A 12,551-nucleotide genomic window follows, 5' to 3' on the forward strand; every position below is an offset into this window, starting at 1 on the left:
ACTGTGAGTCAGGTGAATGGGCCGCTCATCCTCTCTCTCCGTCTCTGTGTCAGTGTTCAGGAGGAGCGGCGCTCGTCTCTCACCGTCATCATGGCCTCGATCTCGGAGTGGTACGCGGGGAAGAACGTGCTGATCACCGGAGCCACGGGCTTCATGGGGAAGGTGCTGTTGGAGAAGCTGCTGCGCTCCTGTCCCGACGTCAACGCCCTCTACATCCTCGTCCGGCCCAAAGCCGGTCAGTCCATGTCCGAGCGCGTCCAGGACATGATGAAGTGTAAGGTGAGAGCTCTCAGTGTCACGTTTATTCACCGTCCTTCTCATTACAACTTGGAGAGAAAAATTTAAAACATGTTTTCTGAAAAAAATTGCTATTATTTATTTTTTATTTTATTATTATTATTATGGTATTTAAGTATCAATATGACTTAAAGCAGTATTTCTCTATAAAATTGCATACTATTATTATTCGTAATGGTGATGATTACTATGACTGAATAATAATGTTACACCAAATAAGATCTATTGTTTTCTATTATTAAAGATGGGGAATGTAATTTTTCAAAAACGCTTTAGAAAACGGGGCAGAGTACCAAAACAAACTTGTAGCCAATCAGCAGTAAGGGGCGTGTCTACTCATGATGTGGAGGAGAGAGCGTTCAGTGAACAGCCGAGCCGAGCGACAGAAAGATAGAGATGGCGGATAGAAAAACAAAAGAGGAAAACGTCTGCGGAACGATAAGGCAAGAAGTAGGTCCCATGTAAATATCGGATCAGCTTTCCAGCGCTGGAGAGAACTCAAGGAGCGGAAGGCCTGCGATCGGACGCCGAGGTTGCTTTGTTTCTTCTCAGCTAAAGTCTGGCTACACTGGACGCGACAAAGCAACTGTTGAAAATCATTTGAAATTTGTGTCAGCACGTCATAAATAGTTAACACGGCAGCAGTTTTCTGTCGGGGATTTGTAGCGCCGCGCAGCATCCAGTGTAGACAGCAGCACTGATTATAATGACTTCTATAGTATTTTGTTGCGCCGCTCGCGTCCGGTGTAGACACGGTGTAATATTGGTTTTGCTTTGTTTCACAGAACTAATCGTTGCCTGGGTTGCGTAGGCTACGTATGTGTGGGGGCGGAGCTATCAAAATAGGGGCGAGACCCTTTTGGGGTAGGGGCGTGTTTGTTTTGGTGATTTCAAATATCAACATTGGCTACCAGAAATCACTTACCCTGCCTTTAATATTACTAAAAATACAAACAAAATAAGAAATTACTGTTGTATTGAGAATGTATATCAATGACTACAATAGTAATAATAATAGTAGAGGAAGTGGTAATAATAATACAAGATGATAATAAATTGAAAAATTATGTTAAATAGTAAAATAATGTTAAATATAATGAAAATATATATCACAATATCAAAATAAGAAACGTTTAGTTTCTAATCGAGCAGCTCTTCTTTAGCATCAGAATCAGTGTGTTTGGCACACTTTTAAGACATTTATAACCTTTCACATTGTAGAACATTGTACTTTTCTTAATTTCTTGCTTTTCAGGTTTTTCAGACAGAAGTTTTTGTCATTGGATATCTTAGTCTTTGTGATTGGATGACATCTGATCGCATCCAAACTTCAGTTAACCACGTGTTGATCCTTAAATAGTTAGTTACGTCAAAGCGTACAAAACGCATCTGTGTTTGCACAATCGTGGTCATCAGGGTTTTTCACTATTGTTTCCCTGAACTCGATCCTCTGAAACCTGCTGCAGAAGTTGATGCGCTGCTTTCCCTCGGGTGGTAATGGAAAACACTCTTTGATTGTTGCCATGGAAACCCCACCACAAACGGCATCCATATGAGTTATGATCTGTATTTCCATACCCGTCCGATCGTGCTGTAGGTGTGGCTTCATTACTCCAGGCTGACGGAGCAGCGCTGGAGAAACTCTTTCTTTATGTGAGGATGAGTCACATCCGCTGTAACGGAGAGCCACGTGTGTTTCTTGAACTTACTCGCATTCGTTTAGTTTGAGCAAAACTTTCCAGCAAAGAAATTTATTCCACAGGCAGATTGTGTCTCTCTCTGTGTGTGTGTGTGTGTGTGTGTGTGTGTGTCTGTGTGTGTGTGTGTGTGTGTGTCTGTGTGTGTGTGTCTGTGTGTGTGTGTGTGTGTGTGTGTGTGTATGTGTGTGTGTGTGTGTGTGTGTGTGTGTGTGTGTGTCTCTGTCTGTGTGTGTGTGTATTGCAGGTGTATTATTCTTATTGTGTTTTTGTTTTTTTTTAAACTTGGGCCAGTTAGTGTATTAAATATGTAATAAATATTATCATTAATAACAACAATAATAATAAGTAATTATATATTTATATATGATAATGTATATTTTATATATTTAATACATTTAATAAATGCTATATAATATATTAAATATATAGTCATTATCATAAATAAAAGTATTATTATTTAGCAATGATATATTGTTTATATATAATTAAAATACATAAATAAAAATTAACTATATTAAATATATGGTCATTATAATAAATATTATTGTTATCATTATTTAGCAATTATTAAAAATATATTATTTATAAAATATGTATGAATAATAAATAACTATATTATTATTAGTAGTAGTATTATCATCATCATCATCATCATCATCAAATATCATATATTATGCCAGTTGGTATTCAACAGCAATATCCTAGCAAAACGTTAGCAAATATGTATTTGCTTTTTTTATTTATTTTTTTTATTTTTTTAACATTTTATTATATTAATAATAGTTCATTTTAAAATGTTTGTTTTTAAAACATTTTTTTTGTAATTTGTTACATTTGTAAATTAGTACATCCTATAAAATCCTATAATAGTATTTTTATACTATTAAAATAGTATAAAATTATACTATTTATACTAATTATACCACATAATGAAGCTCAGCTGTTATGAGACTCAGATCAGCATTATGGGTCATTATGGGTCAGATGGACTGATTCTGTCAGCGCTGCGCAAACTCTCTGACCTCTGATATAAACCTCATTACATCTTGTGTGTGTGTACTTGTTTTGTCTATACTTGTGAGGACCAAATGTCCTGATTTATATTGTGAAATACTTTGATAACGCACTAATGAGATATTTGACTGGTCTTCACTAGTTAGAGAGACTTGTAAATCAGCCAGAAGATAAATCTAGTGTTCTGCAGATGTTTAGGGTTTGGGTTAGCTGATAGAAAATACGTGTGGGTTGTATATGTAAGGAATGCTCAGGCGCTCACACAGGCAGATTGTGTGTGTGTGTGTGTGTGTGTGTGTGTGTGTTTGGAGAAGGAAAATCTAATGTGGGAAGCCATTCAATCTCAAACAAACATATCCATTGTTTTGTCATTTAAATGGCCTTTCACCAGATTCTTAAATAATTAAAGAGACAAGCTTTATATAGCTTTTATAACTTTCGGTTTATAGAATAGGTAAATGGAAAAAAAATTATAGTATAGGTGAAAAATTAAAAATGATCATGATCAAAAAGAAAATGATCATCTAAAATCTAATTACTTTAATATATATATATATATATATATATATATATATATATATATATATATATATATATATATATATATATATATATATATATATATGGATGTAAATGTATATGGACCTGACTGTGTATATATGTTGTTTTATTTTTATCACTTTTTTTTAATGAAATTATATTTTCTAATTGAAATTGTATGAATTTCTGAATTCACTCGTGATTTGTATTGTGGACGCACAGGCCGCGTGTGAGAGCTGGACGTCCCGCGGGTGAATAATTCAGTCGGTTTAGGCAGGGATACTGATCTACCTGTGATAAAGCACCAGATCCACCTTCATTCTCTCTCTAACCTCCGTCCCTCCTTCAGTCTCTCCAGTCGACTGCGCTTCTGCTCTCTGTTTCTTCAAGCGCGCGCGTGTGTGTGTGGTTTGTGTGTGCTTATCATTCACCCAAGGCCACGGCAGTGCAGGAACTGAAGGAGTATTGTGTCTCTCTCTCTCTCTCCCACTCACACACAATGGGGTTTTTTGTGCCAGAAGGCCCAGTGGAGACTGGCACCGAGCGACCGCCGTCCCACAATGCACCGTTTGCTCTTTCCTCCACAGAGAGAGCAAATGTTTACAGTGCTCGACCTCGGCGAACCCCTGACCTCAATACAGTGAACCTGTGGCATCCTTTATCCGCGTGTCACTTCCTTTCTCGTACAGTCCAGCTTTAATCGATGAGTTTGAACGGTTTCCAAATAGATCAGCAGTTACTATTGTAAATAATGTTATAGTTTTTATTAATATTTTAAATTACTTTAAATTTTTATATTTTCAGTTGTTATTTTATACAAACTTACATTAAAATGTATTATTTATTACATATTAATTGCTGATTATAATTAATTAATTATTTAAAGAATCCAAATAGTTTTTAAATTTAATTTTATTGCTGTTAGAACTTTTATTGCATCAACTTAAACTTTCAAATTTCATTTTCTAATTAGCTATTTTCACCTAATATTTCTTGTTTTATTTAATATTTTATTTAATTTCAGCTTTATTTCTATTAACTTTTTAAAATTGTTTTAGTTTTAGTAAGCCATAATAAACATGATGCTGTTTTAACTAGATAAGCAAAAGTGTTTTTATTCTATTACAGTTGATTTTAATAGTTTGAATTATTTTTATTTTATAGTTTTACTTTTTATTTTATTGTTAGTAAATTTGTTATATACTTTTGACATTTTTAATCACTAAGTTTTTAATACTATTATTTAGGTTGTTTCTGGTTTAGTTTTTCAGTTTTAGTAATTTAAGTGCTTCAACTTTGTTTTTTTTCTTAATTTATATATCATTTCAGCTTTATTTCTATTAATACAAATTTATTTAGTTTTTTAGTTTTAGAATAATCCAGATACTGTTTAAATTAGATAATGATAAATATAATTATTTTATTATAACTTTTATTGATATTTTGAATTTTAATTTAATAAAAAAAATTAAAGATTTTTTTTTTTTTTTGGATACTGTTTTAATTAGTGCTACTTTAGTATTATTTATATACTTTTTAATAATTTTTTTTTTAAAATTAGCTTTTAATTTATCCACAAGTTTCCTACGCCCCATGAGGCCTTGCGTCAAAAGTAGGAGTGTCTTCTGGCTCGAAGTAAACAAGCGGGACTGTCGGAGTTTCTGCGCGTCTGGAGCGCGTCAGCGCCGCGGATCATTTCATATAGTTACCAGCTAACATAAACATTAAAGTAAAATAATTTTTAGCTCAAAACTCACTTTCAGACTGCAGCAAGTGTTTGAAAACTTCTGTTTGAGATCCGATGTGGATTATCAACAAAGCAGAAATATGCGATGCAAAAGACTATGCACGCATTACCATGTAAATAGTAAATACGACCGCCTGAAAAATCAGACAAGTGATGTATTTATTTATTTACATATTTTATCTGTCAATAAGTCTCCTCTCACGTTACCTGATAGCTCCGCGTATGTCATAAATCATTAACCTAGTTTTTGTTCGGGAGCTCCCTGTTTTTCTGACTGAAAATATGACAATGTATTGGGACTGGAGAGAGTGCTAAAGCTACTCATGCTCGTATTTTTAATGGAAAATGATAAGAAATTATAATTCTTTCTAAATGTGATGTAGACCTAACCTGTCTGTGACTACAAATAAACAGAAACAGCCGCGACTGAATAACAGGCTGTGTGTGTCTTTCTTTTGTGAAATAATGGTAAATACCACTTTATTTTCGTGTGACTAATTATCAATCCTGACACAAACTAATTAATCAATGTAGCACTTATTAGCACACAAAATACCATTGGTATACTACTTCCACCGCCTCACCGGAAGTTATACCCACATTCTTTTTTACAGTAGCGCCCCCCAGAAACTTGTGGATAGTTTGAGTTTATAAAAATGTTAGTTAAATTTTTAGTAATTTAGGGATGTGCTTTTGCCATTTTTTTTTTTTTTTAATCAATTAACTTTAATCAGTTTAATGTTTGTTTTTTGTTCAGTTTTAGTTTTCCAATTTTAGTTTCCATTTTATTTTTTATGTAGCTTTATTTTAATGAGCAGTTGAGTAGTTTTGATGGCAGTAATAACACTGATGTGCTGTATTCTACTGTGTGTGTGTGTATGTGTGTGTTTGAGGGCGTTCGCTCTGGCAGAGCTGCAGCAGCATATGGAGCTTCATACTATGCCAGCATGCGGGTGTGTGTTGTGTTTTTGTTGCCCGGTGACACAAACCGCGGCAGGAAGTTTGGCTGAAGCGGCTGCGCTCATTTCCTTAATTTACTGCATTTCTGAAAAGCATTGTAGCTCCTCGCGCTCCTCCTGTCTGACATGAACAGATTCTCCTTCTAGTTTTGTGCATCTTGACCTTTTAACTTCTTCTCTGTCCAGTGTCTTCTGAACTCTCTAAATCTGTGTGTGTGTGTGTGTGTGTGTGTGTGTGTGTGTGTGTGTGTGTGTGTGTGTGCGTGTTGGCTAGACTGCTCTCATGCCCCATATGTTGTCTGATCTGTCCAGTAATCTGTGTTAATGGCCGTTATGACCAGACTTATGTGTTCAGATGATATTATTTAGGGCTTTATTCCTGTAATATTTGCATGTTTGAGTGTGTGGGAAATACTCCCCTGATGATTTTTCATATTTAAATTATGCACTTTCATTTGCATTTGAAAATCCTCTGGTTGTAAAAGACAAGATAGTTGCTTTATTTGTTGCGCACAAACATCATATTAGTCAAATAAGTTCTGTTATGTCTGTTATATAATTTGTTTTTATTATTGTTTTGTATTTGTTCTTTATTTTGCAAAGGAAATTGTATTTTATTAATAATTGTATTATTGTACTAATTATTTACTATTAGTTTTAATATTTTGCTTTTATCCTATAGTTTGTTTATATTTTAGTTTGTTTAATTTGAGTAATTGTTTTTAACATTTTCATTTATTAATAATTTTTTTAAATTACTATTTCAAATTATTTAAAATTTGAACTTTGTTCAGTTTTAGTTTGCCAAACAAAAATATTTTTTTTGTTTTGTTTTATTTCTAAGTGACCTTTTTATTTGATTAATAATTCGTTTTTATTAAAGTTTATTTTATTTCTTATTTTTATATATTTTTGTTTTGTTTTGTTTTTAATAAATCTGATTTTATTTTGTAAATTATAAAGTTTAATATTTAAAAACCAAACTAAATAAATAACTATAAAATATATATGTATAATATATCTAGATAAAAATATTTATAATTATTAATATATATACGTTTACTTTTTGTATAGTTTAATATTCAAAAAATGTCTCGTATAGCAACAGGTCTTAGAGATTTCCCAGTAGTTGTGTAAGAAAGTGTGTTTCTGTTGAAACAGGAGTGAATGTGTACTGTACATCTCATGTTGTCACCTTTGACAACATCTTGAATAAACGAACACATTGCGAAAGCAAATAAAATGATCCGTGTCTCAACATGCAAGTAGACTTTATAACACGCCATGCTTTCCCAGACAATTTCACAGCAGCTCCTGGGAAAAAGTCAGATTGTGACGTGTTTTACAAGCTCTCGTCCTTCAGGAAGGTTTAGATGTGGCATTTAAATGTGGATTGGTGCTTATTTGCATACTGATACTGATATGGTGTCTAAATGGGCTTTATTTGCTCTAATTACAATCGTTTTTGATTTGTACATGAAATTTGAGGAATATTTTTTGTTTCTGTTTTTTTATTTTGTATTTCTAAATGTATTGATTTATTTGTGTTTTTTTATTTGAAGTTTGTGTAATTTCTTTTTTATTGTTTTCCATTTTTATTTTTTTATTTTTTTTTAGGTATTGATTTTTTTTTATTTGTATTTTGTTTATTTTTTTTGAAAATGAAGTATTTGACCGGTTTTTGAATAATAATTTGTTTATGTAATAAAATAGTTTTCTGTCTTATATTTTTTTTTTGTGAAATTTATTTGATAAATAGTATTTTATTATTAATTTTCTTATTTCGTTTTATTTTTATAAATTAAATTAAGCAAATTACATTTGTTTAATTTGTTTAAATGTTTTATTATTGTGTTTTTAGTTGTTTTTTAATTTGTAATAAATTTATTTTATTGAAATTAATGTAATATTTTTGGTTCAACTTTAAAGCACCTCTGGCATTTCATTTACACCTCAAACTTATTATTTAGATTTTTTTTTAAATAGTGATTGTCATTAGGTTTTCAAATAATACAGTGTTTATTTAATTTTTATATAACTACTATGATGTATGAATAATTTTGAGAATGTAATGCATGACAGTTTCATGTTATTGCATTGTTTTATTTATTCGAAAATGAAAGTGATTTGATTTAATATTTTCAGTGCGACTATAAAGCAGCTTTGGTGTTTCATTTACACCTCAGACTTCAATATTATTCTGATGGCATGCAAACACTGTTTCCTTTTAGAAATGCAAATCTCTCTTGGATAAATATGCATTGAAAAGCGTGACTGGACCGAGAAGCTCAACAGCTGTCAGCATCTGTCTGGCCCTCGGCAGGTGCCTGCTGCCGGGGTTACGGGGGGTCACATATTACGCAGAACTGATTCTGATTGGCTGCGGCTGCAGGAATGTGCCACTGCCAGACCCTTGGAATTGTGGGTAACATAAGTCAGAGAGGACGGCAGTCTCTGCAAATCCTCTTTTGATATCAGATTACAGAAATCACAGCGCATTCATCAGCTATGTCCCGCGTCACGCATGCCATGCTGAATGCCTGTGCGCTTGGTTATGGTCAAAAAATATCTTATTTATTCACTCTGCAGTTTTCTCCATTACATAAACACTGAAGTCTGTGACATAATATGATGAGATTTGTCATTTGCATCTTGCGGTTTGGCCAACTGAAAATTACATAATGTTTCTGAAAGGATGAATTCTCACATATACATGTACGGATCGCATTTTACCACAGAATAAATGAGATGAGAAATTGCATTTTATAAAAATAGTATGAAAATGATGCCTGGTTTTCGGACCATGCATGCATTGTAAGGTTACTTTAGGGACAAGTAACTATTAAGTACGTTTGCTACCCAAAATCCCATTTTTAATTTATTTTATTTGATCTATGATGATTCTCATGAGGTTTTCTAATATTGCAGTATTTATTTCATTTAAATGAACATGATATATGATTACTTCAGAGAATGTAATGAATGAGATTTTATGTTATTATCATGTTTTTGTTCTGGTAGTATTGCATGCATTGTATAATCATGACAATTAAGTACATTTATGACCCAAAAACTACCTTTTTATTTATGCATTTATTTAATGATTTATTTTTTCATTCATTCACTCACAATGGTGATGTTTATTAGGTTCCCAAATAATACAGTATGTATTTATTATTATTTTTCTTTTATTTTTTCCCTCATTTATTCTAGTTACTCTCAATGGTGATGTTCAATAGGTTTTCAAATAATGCAGCATTTGTTTGTTTGTTTGTTTGTGTATGTATGTATTTATTTGTTATTTATTTTTTATCCTAGTTATTTTCGATTTTGGTTTTCAAATAATGCGCTATTATTATTGTTTTTATTCTTAATTTTTCTAAATTATCTTAATTGTATTTACTACCCAAATTCCTGTTTTGTTTGTTTGCCTGTTCTCGATGGTGATTCTCATTAGGTTTCCAAATAATTCAGTTTATTTCAATTAGTGTTTATTTCAGTTTTAAATTCGTGTAACAGTAACATGCTGCCTTCATGTGTGAATACTTTAGAGAGCGTGAAGAATGATAATTGTCATGTTTAGTGTTGTTATGCTGACGTGCTCGTCTGTGCATGTTTTGCAGCTGTTCGACCGCGTGCGTGAAGATAATCCTGACTTTCATCAGAAGATCATCCCCATCAGCAGCGAGCTCACGCAGCCCGGCCTCGCCATCAGTCCAGAGGATGTACAAACACTCACTTCCTGTATCAACATCGTCTTCCACTGCGCCGCCACCATCCGCTTCGATGAGCCCCTGAAGTGAGTGACACACGACCACATTCACTAAACATATAATCAGAGATGTTTCCTGAGCGGCAAATCAGCATATTAGAATGATTTCTGAAGGATCATGTGACACTGAAGACTGGAGTAAAGATGCTGAAAATTCAGCTTTGATCACAGAAATAAATTAGCGTTTAACAGATATTCACATAGGAAACAGCTGTTTTAGATTATAATAATATTTACTATATTTTTGATCAAATAAATGCAACTCTAGTGAGTAGAGGAGACTTCAAAAACATTAATAAACCTTTACGAACCCAAATTTTTGAACATTAGTGTATGATGGAACTTGAAATGACTCATGACACAGCAGAAGTGTCATGAGTCCGACCTCTTGCTTCATTGTAAATACACATACATATGTTTATCTATACAGCTGTATAGAGAGTAAATAATGCACAAATCTGTACATAAATCTACTGTTCCAGATTCATACTTATTATTATTAGGATTATTATCCATTGTTAAGTCTTACTATTTAAATGTTTTTTTCTGTTCTCATGTCACATGTGTATTTATGTATGTATGTATGTATCAGGAGCACCTTAAAACCACAACAAATTCCTCGTGTGTTTGCGCACACCTGGCGAATAAAGCTAATTCTGATTCTGATTCTGATTCTGATTCTGAAAGCCATAGCTACACTTGTAAAGAAAGGGAGGAAATGTGAGAATAAGAGAGATAAAACACACACTCATCCAGTACTTCTGCTGTGTCATGAGTCTCCGGCTGAGGAGCAGATGTTCTCACTGCTGGAGGAACGAGGGATTCATTAGTGAACCGCTGACTCTGGAGCAGGAGCGAGTGAGGGAACGGTTTCATCTCCACACACACACACACACACACACACATCTGTTCACAGCGACCTCTTGCTTCATTGTCTTAAGGAAAATAAAAGCAGCATTAGTGTCCTAATGTGTTTCAAGAATGCAGTTCTCTCACTCTCAGCAGCATCACAGACCAGTATCAATAATATGCTGTTATAGTTTTTATATATAAAAAAAAAATACTATTTAAATTTTAAAACATTTATAACCATTTATAAAAAAGTATTTTTGTTTTAATATTTTTATTTAAAGTTAAAAAAAAATTAAAATTTTTAGTTAATGATGAACTAAAAAAATAAGAAATGATGCCCTGGCAACTAGCTGAAATAAAAATAAATAAAATTTTATTTTATTTCAAGTAATTTTTCTTATTTTATTTTAATATTTTAACCCTTTCACAGACTTGAATTTAAGAAATTAAATAATAATTTAATAATAATAATTCATTCATTTCTTAATTTTAATCATTTGTATTATTTAGTTTATTTTAATACATTTAAATATAATTTATACATTTTGAAATGATGAAATAAGTTTTTTACATTACCTTATTACTTTTATATATAAATATATATTTTTAATATATATATTACTTATATATATATATATATATATATATATATATATATACATATATATATATATATATATATATATATATATATATATATATATATATATAATTGTTTTATTATTATTAATGTATTAATTGTATTTTTATTATTTATTTATTTATTTTAATGAAATTTATTTAATTATTTATGTTTTTGGTCTACATTGCCAGCTATTGCATGTCTTATTTTCCGCATTATTTAACTCTGATGTTGCATGTCTGAAACGCTGTACTGACCCTGAAGCAGAGCAGTGATTTATCTATGGTTTATAATGTGTAATAATGTGTGTGTTTGTTGTGTCTGCGCAGGCATGCGCTGCAGCTGAACGTCATCGCCACGCAGCAGCTTCTCTCTCTGGCGCAGCAGATGCAGCACCTGCAGGCCTTCATCCACATCTCCACCGCCTACGCCAACTGCAACCGCAGACACATCGACGAGGTCATCTACCCTCCTCCGGTCGAGCCCAAGAAACTCATCGACTCTCTGGAGTGAGTGCAATTCACTCACAGAATCTACCCGGCAACCACAGCCATGAGCTCATGTTAATCCAGTGGCGTAAGGGAAGAGTGTATTCAATATCAGACTTAAGCTAATGCCTCTCAACAGAATTGTGGTATGCTGACCAATACATCAAAATTATATAAAGATGAAGCAAGGAGAGAAACTTAAAAAAATTTGAATAAAAATAAGCCATGAACACCAGTGTTATTTCAGTATCAAGATACTTTTAGATATTTTGGTTAATATTTTGAATTAGTTTATATGTATATACTTTCTTTTTTCGTTTTAACTTTTTAAATCAAAGTTTGAGTAAATTTGTTGTGTATTATTGTCATTTTCTGTAGTGTTTTTTCATGTCTACATAGTTTTTAGTTATTTTAGTACAACAAAACTAAAATAAAAAAAAGGAAATGTTCTCTTGGCAACTAACTGAAATAATAATAATAAAAATATTTTCAGTTAATATTTTTAAGTAATAATTTTCATAAAATATAAATTTGTAAAATATATAGGCAGGTGTATATTT

The 12,551-nt window shown here is 32.2% G+C and overlaps 1 protein-coding gene across 1 annotated transcript in view; it reads left to right on the forward strand.

Annotated features, from left to right (window-relative positions):
- si:dkey-97m3.1 (fatty acyl-CoA reductase 1) overlaps positions 1–12,551 on the forward strand; it is a 35,296-nt gene that overhangs the window by 12,988 nt on the left and 9,757 nt on the right. The window contains exons 2-4 of the mRNA XM_058773790.1: positions 54–279; positions 9,881–10,056; positions 11,833–12,012. Coding sequence (XP_058629773.1) covers positions 91–279; positions 9,881–10,056; positions 11,833–12,012 — 545 coding nt within the window. The 5' untranslated portion in view covers positions 54–90. The remainder of the gene's footprint in view (positions 1–53; positions 280–9,880; positions 10,057–11,832; positions 12,013–12,551) is intronic.

This window comes from Onychostoma macrolepis, chromosome 04 (assembly GCF_012432095.1).
Source record: "Onychostoma macrolepis isolate SWU-2019 chromosome 04, ASM1243209v1, whole genome shotgun sequence".
Taxonomy (NCBI): domain Eukaryota; kingdom Metazoa; phylum Chordata; class Actinopteri; order Cypriniformes; family Cyprinidae; genus Onychostoma; species Onychostoma macrolepis.